This window comes from Pelecanus crispus, chromosome Z (genome assembly GCF_030463565.1).
Source record: "Pelecanus crispus isolate bPelCri1 chromosome Z, bPelCri1.pri, whole genome shotgun sequence".
In the NCBI taxonomy this organism is placed as follows: Eukaryota; Metazoa; Chordata; class Aves; order Pelecaniformes; family Pelecanidae; genus Pelecanus; species Pelecanus crispus.
Window position 1 is genome coordinate 70,396,864 of NC_134676.1, and position 18,412 is coordinate 70,415,275.

Here is an 18,412-nt window from a genome sequence, read left to right on the forward strand (position 1 = left end):
ATGTCTTACAGAAAGGAGCTAGAAAAATACCGAGACCTGGATGAAGACAAGATCCTTGGAGCTCTGACAGAGGAAGAGCTCAGGAAGTTAGAGAATGAACTGGAAGAGCTGGATCCTGATGTAAGTCATTTTTACACAAAATTTGCTAGGTGATAAATCTCAGCAGTTGTGGGGGAATTGGCTGCATTACTCATCTATATTTAAGTGGGATCCTTTGCAGAGCCTGTGCTCAGTGCAAGGATGGAAGAGACTGTCTGCAGATGAGCGGAAGCAGTTGTGCCATTGCGAGCACGGGCTACACGTGGGACTTGGTTTCCGTGATATTCCCCTGCCCTTGCCCTGGCGTGCATGCTCCAGTGTGATGACCGCTGTGATTTGCAGCAGCAGTGTGAGCCAGTGCTGGTGCAGGGCAGTAAACCTGTGGAAACTGGATCTCTGCTTCCGATCAGGCCACCTTGGAGAGAATGTTTTGGGGTTTGTGGGTTGTTTGGGGTTTTTTTTGTAGCAAACTTCAAATGGTCTGTATTTTCCTCCATTTAGGCAGAAACCCAAATCCCAGAGTTTTGCAAAATGGAACAACTGCTTTTTAGCAACCTCCCAACATCAGTAGGAGCTGCGCATATGCAAACGGTGGGCCTGCTGGTGCCCAGCAATGAAAGATTTTTGGAGGCAATGTTGTCCTGTGGCCCTGCAGAGCCAACTGGCAGGCCTCTGGGTTACAGCAACACTAGACGATGAAGCTGGGCACTGCCAAGTGAGAAATTGTTCCTGCAACATGCAGTTAGTGCTTCTGGGGGAAATGGTGGGCAGTGTAGATTGCATCAGCAGTATTTTTAATTGCAACACAGGAAAGTAATTAAGAGGTGGCAGGCTAGCTCCTGGGATTAAGCGTATGGGCTGATGGGCTGGTCACAGCTGCCTCAGAGGACACAGAGTCAGGAAGCATTCTGTGAAAGATGCAGAAGGGTAAAGTAAGCACGAATATCTGTCAGTACAGGTGTAGCCTGAGTACAGGAGTTAAAGCACAAAGATTGCATGGTCACCTCTCACAGCACGAAGCCTCAGGAAGCAAGCTGTTTCCTATGCCTCCCTGCTTGTGCATTAGCACAGTTCTCCTCTGTTGCCAACTAAGGTTGCCCGAGTCTAATTGCTTCCTATTAGTCATTTTCCTTCCCAGGCTTTTCACTGATACAGATGTAAATTATAATGAATTACTTTTATTAGGCGGGCATGGAAAAATCAGTATGTTGTTCAAAATCACCTTGATGTCTTAAAAAGTAAATGTTGACTTCTATCCAGCAAAGCTTTAAAGAACATACTTAGTGTCAAATCTGGAAATAGTCTTACTTACTGCATTAAGGCTGTTCTATATTTAAATATAAGCAGGTGCTTACGTGCCGTATGTGTCAGGCACAAAGCAACTTCCCATGGTGCCTAATGTGACTGAATAACAAGGAGGCAGTTCGAAAAAGGGCTGAGGTTCACAGGGGTTTTGTTCTGCAATGGGGAGACCTTCTCTGAGACCCTGCCTGTAGTTATGTGATGCCTGTAGTTATGTGATGGATCATGAAAGGCACAGGACACCACCATGGCTCTCTGGCCTGCTCTGTGAAAGACCGTGGCATTTCCCTGAACTGATTCTTGTTGGGACATGTGGGGTGTGTGGGCACTCAGACAGACAAATACAGGGAGGAGAAGATCGGTTGAGTTTAGCAGCTTGGTTCTGGTGGACTATTGCGAAACAGCAGAAATGGTGAGGGTGTGGGAAGAGGCTAGGAGGAGCAGGAGGCTGAGAGCCCCCAGAGAAAGGGCCAGAGCTGCTGTTGTAGAGAAACATCCACTTGGCAGCATGGAGATCTTGTAGTGGAGCCAGCATTTGAAATTGGAGGGGGGAAGGAGCATCACATGTCATAGATGATATAGGAATCAGTGGGGTTGGGTGGAGATAACGTTTGACACAAGGAGAAGCAAATTGTCCATCCATGTGGAAGAAAGACAGTGCAATGAGGAGAGTGGAGAGTGTTTCATCGGTGGGGATCATGGCCTGCAGAGATAACCCATGTTTCTCCCCTCTGTGCCTAGAATGCATTGCTGCCGGCAGGGCTCAGGCAGCGGGATCAGACGCAAAAGCCACCAACTGGCCCGTTCAAAAGGGAGGAACTCATGGCCCACCTAGAACAGCAGGCGAAGGATGTCAAAGACAGAGAAGACTTGGTTCCTTTCACAGGTGAAAAGAGAGGTATGGTCATCCTTTGGCACCACACTGAGTGCGTCATGATGAAGGCACAGTTGGTGCACAGCAGAAGAGTTGTGTCTGACCTGCATTGCTAAGCACAACTTCATTTTGACATGATTGGGGTGGTGGATCTGCTCTCTCTGCTGTCTAGTCCCAGTCCAGGCTGTCTAATAAACTGGGGTGTGCCCAAGAGGTCCATGTGCTTGCTGGTTTGGGTACCACCTGACATGTTGTTAAGTGATGGACAGAGACTGTACGACTGTGCAGCTTCTTCCCATCCCCATTCCACTGCAGCTGTATCAGGCTCTGGGGAAGACATCATCTTCTGTCCTCTCTTGTTCCTCCTCTGCCCTGTCCTCCTATGAGCTCTGCAGGCTGCGCTCTGTCTTCCACCATTGCCTGTCATGCTCCATCCCTACACTCTGAACTTCATCTTGCTGTAGAGAAACTCCACAGCTCCCCTCACCTGTGATGATCCCAACAGTTCCCGTCTATCCTTTGTCACCTCTTGACAACCCCAGCCTCATTTCCCAGTCTCCTGCAGCTTGCATGCTTCTGTCTTCCTGCACTGTGCTCTGTGGCAGCTGCTGCATCCCCGCTCTGCATGGCCCTGCAGCCTGTGAGCAAGGGGTTTGCTCTGCCTCTTCTCCTTCCTTCTGGCATCTTTTCCTGTTCTCCTGGGACATGTGCCATTATCCAAAGGACTTTCCTGCTCCCATTAGCACTCTGAATATCATGTGACGTGGGATGTGGTCTGGTCAGTCTTTGCCTCTGGGTTCCAGGAGCTTCCAGCAGCTTTTTTCGGCTGTTGTGTCTCCCTCTGTACTATGGTCCCCCTGCAGCAGAAGGTCTGGTTGTTTGCTGTTCACACTACTGGTTGCCCTACATCAAAAAAGAAGTGCATGAAAATGTGAGTATGTGAGCATATTTCCCAATTGAGGTCTTTGTCAAAGCTGCCTCCTTACTGATTCACGTGCCTCTCAGAAAGAGCTTGTGTTAAATCTGCCCATTTAATAAAACTTGAGGTGGTATTTTTAGAAAAAAAAAAAAAAATAGTTCTCCTTGAAAGAAGTAAATGAAAAGAATAAATTGAGTGCTATCAGGAGAGCTATCAGGAAGAGCAATTTAGCAACTTCAGACGTACCTCAGCCCAGTGTTGGCTACCCGCCTGGCTAGCCCAGCAGGTAGTAGCAGTGCTCCACAGGAGATGGAGGTATTTCAGGCATTTTGAGTGTTCAGCTTCTGGTCTGAGCTAGTCATATTTCAATCTGGTGTGATCTCAAACACATTAAACATATTTTCACTTGTAACACGCTGTTGAGTGAAGACACTACTTACATTGACTGTGAGCCAGAGATGGTAAATTACATATTCACAGTTGTGGCAGAGCTGGAAATAAATCACCATGTCTGCAGTTCAGAGGGTGATTTACTAGTTTGCCATGGGAGGTGCTCTCCCTGGCTGTGCTGCTGGACAGGGTAGGAGTTGATGTGTGCATACATGCTGTATTATGATATATAATGCTGTGTTTGCATGCACCATTTAATTTAAAGTTCAGACTTGTAATAAAGCATGACTGAGAGATGAACTTTCTAAAATTAAAACCCAGAAGCTTTCATGACACTGAGATGTCAAAAGGAGTTATTGTGTGGTGGCAGAATTAAGTTTGCCCTGTTTCTCCTATTCCCCGCTGAACCGACAGACGGTGTGTACAGTTTGCTGAGGTGTGTGTCCAGTGGAACAACAGTTCCAGGTCTCCACACCAAGACAGAGCTGAGGGGGCCAGCCCCAGACATTTTGCTGCAGAGTACCCAGAAGGTGCCTGGTCGTGCAGGCACACATGACGCTCTGCCTATTTTTGCAAGAGCAGCTGTGTCCCAGGAGGCGGATTCCTGCCCTCCTCGACAGGGCAGCAGCGCACAGGCAGGAGATGGACCATTTTGCAAAAGGCTGTTTATAGCAGCCTCCATTTCGTACCAGGGGAGCCCAAAGTGCAGTTGCTTCTTCCTTGAGGCTAAATTTAGCCCCTTCTGTTTCTGCACATCCCTGAGCAGCAGGATCTTTGTTTCTCCCCTTTGGTGCCGCTGACTCTGGTTTCAGAGAAGGGACAAAAATAGTCCTGGCTGGCATGCCAGGCCAAGAGCTTTGCACTTGCTATCTCTCTCTGCAGTGATCCTGGACTATATCAGGGGAGGGGACTGCTCTGAAATGCTCTGGGATCCCTCCTCCTCCCATTCCGCAGCAGCGCTGGGTTTACCAAACAGACTGCTCCCTGCCATGGTGTGTTAAAACACCACCAGCCTCTCTCTTTTCTTTGACGGTGGGGCGGTCGCAGGTAGGTGCCCTGTTGTGAAATCTCAGACCTGAGCTGTTCAGCCTCCGCAAAGAGATCTGCCTGCCCATCGGTGGTGCGAGCTGTTAGGAGCTGGGAGCAGCCATGCACCGCCATGAACCTCGTCCACTGCCCCACACCTCCCTGGGATGCAGCTAGCTCCAGCAGAGAAAGGGTCATGGCTTTCCTGGTGATCGTCTTGGGCAATGGGATGGGGGAGTGCCAGGGAGCCCAGGGCATTCAGAGCCGGGCTGGAGCTGCGTCACTCGCTGCACAGCCCTTGTCCACGTGGACAGCCCCTGTTAGGAAAAGCGAGCAGCTGAGGTCCAGCTTTGTGTTACCTGTTGCTTTGCACCTCTGACTTGTAGGGGAAAGTCCTGTTCCTTGGCCTGTTGCTGTCCCGGGAGATAGAGCACAGAGATCTCCATCTGGCATGCCCTCTGTGTCTTCCCCCCACACTGTCCTCTGCAGCAACATTGAGGCAGACCAGCTGCCCCAAGCCTGCTCCTCCTTGCATCCCGTGTGCTCACTGGATGACCAACTGCTATCCCTGCCTGCTGCCAGACCCCCCTCCACTGCCTGCTTTCCACCCTCTTTTGACTAATGTGCCATCTGCCCTGCCACCACGCGTTTGGAGCTAGCAGCAGGAGCTGTCTCAGTGGCAGGACTGATCTGGCGCAGTGCTGGATCCAGGCCACTGGCCTCTCTTGGTCCATGCAAGCGCTGGCAAATCTCCTTCCCTTTTACGCAGCCTTCAAAGAAGTGAAGTCCTGCAGGGTCAGCCTGTGCATGGCTTTGAGTGCCGTGCGTTGAACAGTCACCATCCTGTACAAATGTGCTATTGGGCTTTTGTAGGTGCAGCCCTCTGCGCTGGTGAACAAGTCCAGCTTCACAGCTGGAGGTGTCTGGCAGGTGCCTCCTGGCTCACATCGTAGCAAGACTCAGATTGAGCTAATGGGAAGGGATTCAGTGTCTCATCTGATTTTTCTCTAGGTCCTTGTGCCCCCTCTGTCCTTTCCACTGTGCAAATCTTACCCCACAGAAATGCATCTGCACGGCTAGTTGTGAAACAGGTGCTGTAGCTATACTGAGAGTGACATCACTTTGCATTTATAGGAAAAGCTTGGATTCCCAAGCAGAAGCCGATGGATCCTGTTTTGGAAAGTGTGACTCTGGAGCCGGAACTGGAGGAAGCCCTTGCTAATGCCTCTGATGCAGAGCTCTGTGACATTGCTGGTAAAATAGTTTCACGTGAATTGGGGGTTCAAGTTGTTCGACTACTAGTTTCTTTTTGGTTGTTCTTTTGTGGGAAATGAGCTATTGAGCTTTTTGCTGTTTACCTGAATGCTGTCAGTTTTGACAGGAATTATTTCTTTTTAAAAAAAGAAGTTCATAAGTATGTTACTCTCAGTCCATGTGATTTAATCAGGAGCATGGAGCAAAGCTGAGGAAGGGAGAAGAAGGATTTATCAAGGGAATAAAGTGTGCTGTTTGATCTCTCCTCCTGTCTCTGCCACTGAATCTTGCAAACTGCAGCCTGTCACCTTCAGGAGCACAGCTTTCGTCAAGCCAGACTTCTAGGAAACAACCAAGCAGACCCAATGAGAATGTGGATTTCTTGTGCAACCTATTAAAGGAGCTGTCAGTTTAGAGCAGTCTTTCAATGGATACTCAGAGCTGCTGTTTGTTAAAGAGCTTTTCCAACACATTTTAAAGCTACGGATTTCTTGTGATTTGTGCGGTCAGTTGGTTTTGTGCATGTTAGCTCAGGGATGGGGGAATCCAGCATTAAACGGCTGGTGTACTTTGCGATGACTGAGAAGCAGGTTGGAATGCACCGCGAGCTGGAGAGGGGGACAGAGCGATTGCAGGTGCTGTTTGAGCCCTGACAGCATGCTCTTCAGCAGGATAAACAAGCCTCATGCAAACCGAGGACAGGCATGGTCCGTCCCTATCTGGTGGGTTTACGCCTCCATGCTAGGTAAGCTCAAGCAGTGTCCCGTTGCTGGTTTTTAGGCAGTGTTGTCTGAGCGGAGGTGACCCCCTGCAAGCCTCATCGCTCTGCCACTTTGGAGATGACAATATTGGTATCTTGCTGAAGCCAGTAGTGTAGACTTAGCTTGGTGACTGGGGTAGGATATGCCTTGGCCAAAGGAGCATATGAACACCCCCTTGGTGCATTACTGAGCTCACATGTCCCCTCCCAGTCTAGCAGTTGATGAATATTTCAGTGCTGCTGGCTTCTTCTTCCAGTTCTGTCTCCTTCAGATTTCCATACTCCCTAGCACTATGCTCGTTGCCAGAAGTCTGTAAGATAGCCTGTAGAATAACCACACCAACTAGACATCTTCTGCATAATAATATCATATTCTGGCTTAGAAATGTGTTTCTGCTCTAAGGCTTCCAATATATGTACCTTGGCCAAGCATTGCATCTCTGTGTTTTGCTTTTTTACTGTACACCTAGAGTCTTATAAAGCCCTATCCTATAAAATCTGCCTTTCTAAGCTCCAGATCTATGCAGCAATTATTTTCACAGAGAAATGCTGTTTGGGGCAGCTTGTTCTGCAATTGTTGGGAGAATACACTTGAAGTGGCAGCAGGAGAACTGATGTGATACAAGCTGTGCTGAAATCTCAATATTGACAGTGACAGCATTGCTTTTCCAAGTTTGCTAAGGCTGTGAAACCGCTTCTGCCTCTTTAGGAGGGCTCATTGTCAGCCATGGTGTATTGGATCCCTTCCTTGGCAAGGCCAGTAGCATAGCTCTTGTGGGTGGCTCCCAACAAGTCCTGGAAGGGCTCCCATGCCTTTGGTCAGCTGGGGGAGGCAGAAATGGGATGCCTTCATTCTGCTTGAGTTCCTCTGGATAATACACGGTGAGCACCAGACTTACAAACAGCGGGTCCCTCTTGTCTATCAGCACAAACTCTAGCCCCAAAAAACCCAACATGGTCATAACAGCAGATCCTTCCCTCTGTCTGCAGTCCATGTATTCACAGTCCTGGCTGGTGGAGAGATTTCATTGTCAGAGTAAGCTGTGTTTGGGGTCTATGTGTGTCCCCAAAATGCTGAGCCTGCAAATTACTGTTCTGAGCTGTGTTGCACTCTTGAAAATTTCAGCTGTGAGTACATGGCAGAGAAGAGGGCCAGCTAAAATACAAACAAGCAAACTCGAAGTGCCCAACCTCATGCAGACTTTGAAATGGAGACTGCTTGGCTCTGTGCAGTCCAGCTGGGGATATGCTGGGGCGGGTGTGGGGAAGTGGACGGTGATATTCATTGACACCCTTTGCTGCAGGCTGTCCTGCCTGTGCAACCCAAACCTGGAGTCACAGTGAGCTGTCACCATAACAAATGCCATTCATGTGATGGGCGTCAGGGATAGCCTTCTCCTGCAACTCCCAGCCCTTCTTGGCCAAAGCACTGAGCAAATGGTGATGGACTGGTGCCAGCCAAGCATAAGAGGAGCAGCTCATGGGAAAGCAAAGCGCCTTTGTGGTGGCATACTTGAATTTTAGGGAGAGATTTGTTCTTTATTTATTTTAACCAGTGTGCCCATCCAGAGGTCAAGATTTGCTCAAATGTGTCTGTTTATGAAAAGTATTCATGTGTCTGCATTTTTCTTTAGAAAGTCATATAGTTACTTAAAAAAAAAAAGTTGTTGATTAAATAAACAGTTTATTTTCAAACATGAACTTTCTGCAAGTAGCAGGGTTATTTTTATATACAGAATCTTTCCCTAAATGTTTCTAAGCCATTGGCTTCCCACTGCTCATTTGCAGCTGGCAAGAATGTCCGCAGATCCCCTTGGGCATGTTTCAATGTGCATTTGCATATTGGTTTTGCAGTCATGAGCCTGGGAGACACAAATTGGCAGAAGTTTGGCTTTTGGGCTCTTAAAGTCTTTGAATTGTTCATACCATCACTTTCTGCTTTTCAACCAAGCCAGCAGAGCTTTAGCTTCTGACAGTGTCAACTTCCAAGCATACAAAGATCAATTCAAAGCACACAACCACCACCACCGGTTGTTGTTGAGTAAAAATGTGGTATGCATTGCCATGCTTCGGACGAGAGTCACCTCATACGTTGCTGCCTGAGGGGTTGTTTTGGTTCCACATGGGGCACAGCTCATCTCAACAACTGGACTGTTGCAGTGGGTGGCACGTGCCTAGGTGAGCAAGGGTGATGAGGTTGTGCAGGCTCCTGCTGGACTGGACCCCTTAGATTAAATCCTACCAGTGGCAATTTTTTTGTCTTTTATTGTCTTTTCCTCACTATTTTTGCATGATGCTGAATCAAGTCAGCTACTGGGAAGCCTTGGCTGTTTGTCTCTTTGTGTCCGCAAGATGATATTCCTCTTCTCCTATGAATCATGCTACACTGGAATAAACAAAGGAGCACATTTGAGCCCTGTTACGTATTTATGACAGCTGAGGGGCTTGGTCCCATCATTGTATGTTCTGTGCTTGCACAGGGAAAAGTAATGCGCTACAGACCCCCATCTTGGGCAGCACGGCATGTATGCGTCTTTTCCTGTCTTTGGAGCCTGCAATAACTCAAGTCATGTTCTCCTTTTCTGTTTCTGTAGCTATCCTTGGCATGCACACCTTGATGAGTAACCAGCAGTACTACGAGGCACTGGGGAGCAGCAACATTGTGAACAAGGAAGGGCTCAACAGTAAGTGATTTAGCGTGTTAGCAGGCTGCAGTGTGTGGCTTTGAAGCTTGCTAGCAGAGGCTAAGTGGGAATTATTTTTAGGCTGAAGGTTGGAGCCATGACTGTCAGAGCAGCCTGTGGTTGCTAGGGCCATCTCTGGTGCATCCTTGCCCTGTGTGAGCCAGCACGGTCTCAGCCACTGCCCTGGCACTGTCCGGGAGCTAGCACAGCCCAGGGAACAGCCCCACGGAGGCAGTGTGCCCTCCATCACCCAGTTTTGGACCCTGAGAGCGCATAGCAGCAGGCACCAGCTGTCCTGTGCTGGTTGGCCGCGCTGCCAGGCAGCGTTTCTCGACACACGTGAGTGTAGATGGAGCTGCCGAATGCTTGTTGGGTCTTTCATCTAGCATATGTTTGTCAGGTCATGCTTCCCTCTCCCAACACTGCTTCTGGAAGAGGAGAAACACACCCATAGAGAACAGCCTGCTGCTCAGGGTGCTTTTGGTTTCACATGTCTTGCTTTTCACTTGCAGGTGTGATTAAGCCCACACAGTACAAACCAGTTCCTGACGAGGAACCGAACTCAACGGATGTGGAGGAAACTCTGAAACGGATACAAAGCAATGATCCTGACCTTGAGGAAGTCAACCTTAACAATATTATGGTATTTGCTCCTTTCTACTCTACTTTCTTAGTAACAGGACCAACATTTGATACACAGGAGTCTGACCAAGTCTGGTTTGCTGCACAGGGTAATACCATAGCACTGCATGTAGGCAGATAGGAAACACCAGTGCTTTCCATCTCCATTTTGGGCAATAGTGGTTGTTACCTGCTGTGGGACAATGGTGTGGAGTTGGTAGCAGGAGGACTCCTGTAAGTGGCTGGAAGAGCAGGGCTGTGTTGAGGGTAGTTTGGGAGACCTGTCTCCGTCCTGTCTGGTTAAAGGCATTCTAGGTTGCTTTAAAGGTTTAGTCAGGCACATTTGGTGGAGGGGCTGTTTATGTAAGATAAAAAGGTGGGAGGAAAAAGGCTTCATAATCCTGACACTTGCCATGAAAATACGAAGAAACCTCCCTTCTTGCAGGTAGCCCTGACCATCACTCACACATCCTTTCTGTGAGACTCCTTCTTGTAGAAAGCAAATCAGGACACAGCACCACTTCTTATGTTGCCTCTGGGACACATACAGATACTAAAAAATACAGTTTCCATCTGTCCTCCCTGACTCCAGGACACCCATCGCATGGGGTCTGTTGAATGATGGCATAGTCAAATAGCAAGAACATGGTTAACTGCACATGCACATTAAAAACACTTGTGCTATGCCACCTGCACCTTTCTATAACAAGATTTTTACTTTCATATATTTGATTCTGGTTAGTGACCCTGAACATCCCTTGGGGACAGCATGCTGAGGAACTGGCAGGCAGGCACTTTTTTTGTGTGTTGGACTCATGACCTTGGGACATGGTTTGGAGAACTGGGGAGTAGCAGTGGAAAGGGTAAGCTGCGAGGCTCTGTGTTATGGCTCTGCAGATAGCTTTGACTGTAGATGATTCCACATGGTGGGATCCACATGGTGTGGCAAGAAGTCCAAGCTGAGGATACCACTTAAAATTTTAGACAGGTGAAAATCTGTGCATCTGAAAAGGGTATCTGAAGTGCTTGATGAGTGAAAAATACTCATTTTGTAGGAACTCAGAATAAGCAGCATGGTTTTATTTTCTGGGCTGAGACCTAGCATGGCAAATGTTAGCCTGGAAGATGTTGTATAAAGCAGTCAGACATGTCTGTGGTTTGTACTACAAGGAGATCATTTCAGGTCTTTTTAGATCAGGCGCCATAGGTAGAAATTTTCCTAAACATGACATGAACGTTGCTCAGTCATTCATATTAAAAAGTGCAGGAGCAGTGCTTTGTAGGCTCATGGATCATAGTTACATACATCCCCACAACACCTGCATTCTTAAGTAGCTGAGTTTCTGGGCAATTAAATTAAACAACATTGTAGCTTCAAATCAAGGCAGTGAGCTATCAGCAGAGTGGGAAGTAGGAGAAGACATTGCCATGGTCCTTAGGCCATGCTGATTATAGCAAGAGAACTTGTAAAAGCATTTATCAACCCCTTCATAAATTACTTCAGTGCATTTGTGATTTGACCTTGATAAGAAATTTCAAGTATTGTTTAAATGTATTGCATATTCCTTCATATGGATGATGGTATAACATGTTTCCTGCATTTCTTTTCACAGAATATTCCCATACCAACTTTAAAAGCTTTTGCGGAAGCACTGAAAAATAACACCTACGTGAAGAAGTTCAGTATTGTTGGGACACGGAGCAATGATCCTGTTGCTTTCGTAAGTGCTGTCAGCTCACTGTCATAAAATTGTGACAGGAGCTGTTCTTGGGCAAGGTATTTTCAGAGTTACTGGCTGGCTTCTTTTGCACCTTACAACGCGTTTGGCATGTTCTGCACCTCTCATGTTTGGTGCAGGTGCTTCCGTTTCAGGAGCACTAGTGGAAGCCAGTGACAGACAGGCTTTGGTTCCTTCACTTCCTATTTCAGCTATGGAGATTTCAGGACACAATCCTTTAATCCCATTCGGTCTCATATTTGTCCTCAAGGATCTCACGGAAAAGGAGCGGGAGACAAGAACGGACTTCCTAGTGGCATTTTGTAAAAGCTGTTTGTCTGTCTTGATTTATCCTACATCAGGGCCCCCCCATTTGTTTCTGTTGATACAAAGCTGTACGCTGCTGTGTGCACACCCGTCCCTCCCCTTGCACACGTCTACTCCGGCTCTCTTCCATATTGAAAGGAATCATAGCATTGTTTAGGTTGGAAAAGACCTTTAAGATCATGCTCCTTTGTGCACACCTGTGCAGAAGCAGGACTCTGCATTTCTTATGCGTGGTCTCTGTGGGTGATAAAGGGTCTTTCTGGCTGCTGCAAACAGTCTTAAATATGAGTGGGGATGCAGAGAGGTGCTGAACTGTTCTGGCTGGCCCTCGTGCTACCTTCCTGGCTGCATCCTTGCACACTGCTCCAGCACCACTGCAACCAATTTTTGCTCTTCTTCACCCAGACCACCCCTACCTACCTCCACACACATATGTGCACACCAGTTTTCCTGTTAGAAAAAAAAAATTCTTTTTGGCGAGTGAGTACAGCCTTCACATTGTTTCAGGCATTCTGGACTGGGGAAGAAGCCTGTGCATGCAGCACTGGCACTGTCTGAGGGCCCATGGGGCACTGTGCAGGACTAGGGGAGCTGTGGAGCCAAGTGCTGTGTGAGTGGGTGCAGGTCAACCCTGCTGCTTGGGCATCACTTTCTGGTCCTTCTGTTTCATGACGTAGACGGGTCCTCCCATGCAGCTTATGAAATGAGATCATCGGATCAGGTCAGGGGGGTTGGGAGTGTGCCAGCCCACTTCTGGTCTTGCCTGCTGAGGGAAGCAAAAGCGATTAATATGGTTGTGATGCCGCTTGGGAGGATGTCTTGGACATGGAGAATTCTTTGTTGTTCAAGACAGACACTCCACACTCTGCCTGCTGTGATAGGAAGCATCTCAGTCCCGCGCAGAAGAGGCAGTGCAGGCAGGGAGCCGGTCAGGCAGGAGGCAGGGCTGACGCGGGCCAGCATCCTTGCCATCACCATGCTACCTTTAGGAGAGGGACAGATGAAGCTGTCATGGGGCAGCCGCAGGTGTGGACTGTCACCTTTTGGGGTGGCCCTAAGGGTTTCTCTGTACAAGGTTTTGCTGTGGCCTCCAGCATGCTCACGTGCAAGAATCCCCCTGCAACAGGGGGAACCCCCTTCACCCCACACAGAGCTCACCCGTCTGTGGTGGCAGTGAAACACCTGGCACATGGGGTCCTCCCGGCGTCCTCCGGAGGCGAGGGGAGTTGAACCCCTGCTGCTCTGGGGTGCTCTGCCCCTGCCTGTCTGACAGCCAGCTCTTCCCACCCACCTCTGCCCGCAGGCACTGGCAGAAATGCTGAAGGTCAATAACACGCTGAAGAGCCTGAATGTGGAATCAAACTTCATTTCTGGATCAGGGATCCTGGCTGTTGTCGAAGCACTCCAGGGCAACACATCGCTCGTAGAGCTGCGCATCGACAACCAGGTAAAGTGTGCACAAGCTGGAGCTCTGATCAAGTGAATGTGTCCTGGTGTGGAAAATTGAGTAGCTGGTCAAGGTGGAGGGTGGCAGCCCGCTGGCACTGCCAGGTTGCTTTGGAGGGGTTTCAGCCCCTTGTTTCTGCTGCAGTTCCTGGGCAGTACCTGCTACTACCTACAATGATTAACAAAGGCTGTGGCAGTGCAAGCAGCTTTCCGTGTTCCTGGTGCTGCCCTGGAGAGCAGTGATGCACCTGTCCAATATCACACCTTGCTCCGAGCTCTTGTGGGGACATAATAATGTATATTTAGTAAAACTGAAATTTTTGCTACAGTGGAAGGGAAAGAGAAGGAGAGCTCCAGAGTGTGCAGTGGTACAGATGCAGTGCCACGTTTAGCTCCCCCAGAAACCCAGGGGATAGTAGTGAAGCAGCTGAGCTATGGGGAGCTCAGGGACAGATGACTGGCAGTTCATAATCATAGGTTCTCCAGACATCTCTTAGCTGCAAATCTGTCCAAGAAATAAAGTGTTTGGGCAAGAGGACTTGTGAGAATGTCTGCTGGAGGAGCTGGAGCCACTCGGTTGTACTAGGAACAGGCCAGCAGTTTGTTTCACCAGCTCCAAGTCAGAAATCCCAAATGGACCAAGGGGTGGACATAGCAGATCTAAGTGCTCACTCTGAATCACCCTCTGACCTGACCAGCTTGCTTTTCTGTTTTCTGTTTTCAAAAGAGCCAGCCTTTGGGCAACAAAGTAGAAATGGAAATTGCAGACATGTTGGAAAAAAACACCTCCCTGCTGAAGTTTGGGTACCATTTCACTCAGCAAGGTCCCCGGCTCCGCGCCTCCAATGCCATGATGAGTAACAATGACCTAGGTGAGTCGGGCTGGCTGCAAGCCAGGGAGCACGGGAAGGTCCCTCCCTCTGCCTGGGGGCAATTCCTAGTGGCAGAAGGGCAGAACGGCTCACCTGAAGGCTCTGGTGGATATGCTTGAATTAGAAACCACCTCTTGAAGGGCCTGATCATGCCTTGCCCCTCAAGGAGGAAAGCAGCCTTCAGTGACTGGTTCCCTAAAGCACCTGCTGTTGGCCAGGCAATGGGTTGTGCTCCAAACCTGGAGACGCTGGGCAGCTAAAACTCCCAGAAGAGGCAGCGTTTTTGGCAGTAACAGCGGGTCTTGTTGGAAAGGAGCGAGAGCTGCTAACGTGCTTCAGTACAGCGCGTGATACAGCATATGGCACATGGGTTGTGAGCTGCCAGCACTTGTCATTTCTGCCAACTGCTTGTCTTCCTCCAGCTTCATTCCCACTTTAACACGCAGATGAAAAGTAGTAGAGTTGAACTTTGACAGCAGTGGGACTTGGCCCATACCCTTCAGCAAAACAGATTGGAAGTGTTTGTAGGGAGAGGTGGGGAACCACATGGCTTTGAGTTATCTTTGTACTATCAATGAAGTGATCGGAAGTGCTTGTGAAGCAAAATGAGGGCAAGTCTGCAAATTGCCATTTCAGCCGATGCATGTGGCAGAGGCTTTCCATTGCTTGGCTACGAGTTGCTGTAGAGCACTGGAAATCAGTCCAGCAGAGCGGTAGTGAATGCAGCCAGCATCCCAGCCACGCTGTACTCAGTGGCTCCTGACTGCATAGGCCAGGCGGTTACAAACATGGCAGCGCCAAACTCCCGCTCCACAGCAGCAAATATAGCTGGGAGGAATAAGCAAAAGTTGGCAGATTGTCCTTTTTGTACATTAGGAAGAACTCCTTCCCCAGGAGGGTGAGGGTTTGCAAGACTTGAAGGGACAGGGCCAGTGGCGAGCGGGAGGTTGGGCTGGGGGCTCCCAGAAACACCCCCCCACCAGTAGTGCTGATGGGTTCTGCCAGACACATCTAGAATGCAAGGGCTAACAGGCAGGGTCTGAGAATAGACCTAACATATAAATGCCAGCCATGAAGAAATGGTGGAAGACTGGAACCATGTATTTTAATCTGCATATGGTTCACCACAGACAAGGTCTTCTGTCCCTTCATGAATCAACTTCAGGTTTTAAGCGCCACAGAAAAATAGCTTTAAGTGGCTGCCATATTTAGACTGATGATAAATATGTTGTGTTTTAAAAAATTAAAAAAAAAAAAAAAAAAATCAATCTTGCTTCAGCCAGTATCATGCTCCTAGGAAGCCCAACCAAACATAGAGGTATGTGCCAGTTTTTCAGGGACCACACAGAATACTCAGTATTACGGTTCACTGCATATTTATTCTGCCTGCAGCTGCATTCCTGGTCACTAGAGAGCTGCACCAGGAAAGGCTTGCTATTTTGTCCTTTGGACCAGAGCAAGGCTTTTAATAACCATACAGCACCTGGCATTTGAAGTAATCAGCTGGAAGATTTGAATCTAGTGTTTTCATTGTTCCTGCTGTTAAGCGGAGGAATTCACAACTTGCCTTCCATGTAACAGTTGTGCATTTTTGCCTCTTTGACCATTATCATCTGCATTTTTTTGTCTGATTTGGTTCTTGTTTGCAGCTCATATTCATCAGTCTGATGGTCTCTGGCAATAGCATCTCAGCTCTACACCTGGACAACGTATAAGTATAGAAAAACTTTATCTTCCTCCCTGTCAGCAATTGCTCTCTGCTTGTGCTCCACTTCAGTGCTCTTGCCTACTATCACCTGATGGTACCAAACTTGGTTTTGGTCCTATCGCTTCTGTTCTCTAAGATGCTCTCTAGGAACCAACTATGAAGGCTTTTACATTCATCCTCATAAGATAACTTCTGCATCCTCTTTATACCTTTTTTTCTTTTTTTCTTGCATTTCTTGAAAAGTCATAAGTGTAGCTGTCAGAGCTGTAAAGCAACTTTAAACATAGATATGAGACTACATTGACCATGTTAACCATGATGGGAGGGCTGGAGGCTAAAGGCTTAAAATAAGAAATGAGATAGCATTTATTTAATTTTGTTTTTTTTATTTTAAAGGGCAATTGAGAAAAACTAGCAAAGGAAAAACTGTGGCATCTGTATGCTATCTTTACATCAGTCAGCATCAGATGATGCTTTGGTCAAAGTCAGATTACAAAGACAAAACTGTGTGAAATATAATTGACTGTAGAATAAGGGAGGTAAGGCTGAAAGTAGCTTCTGGCCTTAAAAATTCATAGGGAGAGAAACCTCATCTTACCTTCCTTGATTTTAAACTGTGTAAGGCTGTGCCTGCTGCTTAAAGCAGGAATTCAGAAGCTGACGCTATCCTGTTTCTTTCCTGGCAGAAAGTACATCTCTCAGCTCCTTTCCACAGCGGGTACGCCAAGCCTGCCATCCACATCTTCCCATTGCCATGACTGACTCCTCTTGCTCTTCTTTTTCAGTGAGGAAGAGGAGACTTGCAGAGTTGAACGGGCCTATTTTTCCCAAGTGCCGAACTGGAGTCTAACTCCTGGCTATGGAGGTTATTCCCAGTGATCTTGTGCTACACTGTGGAAACCTAAAGGCAATAAGTGCCTTGATGGAGTATTTGTGGTGCCTCAGTTCTGTTTTATGCACTAACAGTTTAAATTAACTAGTGGCTGTAGTTGAAGATTTTATCCCATAGGACTGTTGATGTTTTCTGTAGAGCTGGAAACTATTCAAGCCAGTAATAACCTGCCAATTTTATGCAATCTCAGTTTAGAGTACATCCCAGTGTAAAAGTGACTCTTAATTAACCTGGGACCTAATTTTTCTATAAACTTCCTGCACGGTGTTTCATACAGTTAGGATGTGGTATGCATGAGTGAAAGATACAACTGTTCCACACAAATGATAGAAGTATTAAAAAAATACTTTATTTTTTTTTTTCCAAATTGATCTCAAGTAACTATAGAGGAGCAACTAGTTTAACAAGCACTTCTACAACCTGAAAACATGGCTAATTTCAAGAATTGTGAATTAAAATTTTTTACCGACATTTGCTGAGTCAATTAGTTGGAGATGCTGTTTCAAATGCATCCCTGTGTTTCTTAGGAAAAAAATTCTCTCCATCCCATTTAAATGGAACTTAAGGCCACCAATTATAAAACAGAGTCTCAAAAATTGAGCAGCTTAGGATGGGTTAATATTCTTCTATCCTATGCATGTCTGAAGAAAACAGTCACCTTTAGAGATGTGATGCAAATCCTAACCCCACAGAGATGACCAAACTAATCAGCAAACCAGAGCGCTCTCTTCTAATCCCCACTCTCTTCAGTTTCCTAATGTTAAAAGTGTGTGTCCAGATACTCACTCGAAACAAGTCAGATTCTCTCTCTCTGCTGTTTTGTGTAGATGATGATCATGTCCATTAATTAAATTTTGTTCTGCTAGGGATCGTTTCTTTCACTGCCGTCCCTAATGTCTGCATAAATGCAACAATAAATGCTGTGCCCTAGAAAAGCTGTTAAGTGAAATACCCCAACTCTGAACTTACACTGCATGCAGTCTGACAGCTTTTTGTCAGACAGTCTACTACCCATTATCTAGCCTGGGAGGAATTCCCCACAGGCTTGCATAGCTCCCAGACATGCAGTGGATTGGACCCAGCACTATCCCATCCAAAATTCCCTCTATTAACATGGGAGGGATCCTGCTCGGTAGAAAGTCTCCTGGCAGAAGCACTGTCATACTGAAGCCTTATTCTTGGTCTGATGACAACATGTCCTGGAAAATGTTCTCACTTGCTAGAAATCTGTCTGCACACCTCTGTTAAAAGTGAAGTTTTGCAGCCTTTTACACATATTCCAGCAAAAGTCCCACAAATTTCTTCAGAGCTTGTGCGCAAATACTACCCACGATTTAGCTCTGACCAACGAAGCAGAGAAACACTATACTTTCAGCAATGTGGGAAACATATTTGTTGCTCTTAAAATCTTAATAAATGTGCCAGTAGTGTCAAATTAAATGCTTCACTATAGCTTCTTCCCCTCACCCTGCAAGTTCCATATCAGAAAATGAAAAGAATGCAGAAGAAAAATACTTGCAAACATATTTAAAAAAGAAGGAACCTGGCAGACAGCCTTTTTCTTTCATATGTACTGCAAA

The 18,412-nt window shown here is 47.3% G+C and overlaps 1 protein-coding gene across 5 annotated transcripts; it reads left to right on the plus strand.

Moving 5' to 3' along the window:
• On the plus strand, positions 1-17,866 carry TMOD1 (tropomodulin 1). 5 transcript variants are annotated; one of them, XM_075726575.1, is made up of 10 exons: positions 1-120; positions 2,083-2,239; positions 5,685-5,804; positions 9,159-9,248; positions 9,761-9,891; positions 11,483-11,590; positions 13,218-13,361; positions 14,088-14,232; positions 15,882-15,947; positions 16,726-16,766. In XM_075726575.1, exons 1-9 carry the CDS (start codon positions 1-3, stop codon positions 15,914-15,916), a joined length of 1,050 nt encoding a protein of 349 aa, XP_075582690.1. In that variant the 3' UTR covers positions 15,917-15,947; positions 16,726-16,766. The 5 variants fall into 5 exon arrangements, with proteins under 5 accessions (XP_075582690.1, XP_075582691.1, XP_009491132.1 ...); XM_075726576.1 differs by having other exon boundaries at positions 15,882-15,941; positions 16,726-16,757; XM_009492857.2 differs by lacking the exon at positions 15,882-15,947 and having other exon boundaries at positions 16,726-17,866.
• Positions 17,867-18,412: the final 546 nt, after the last annotated feature.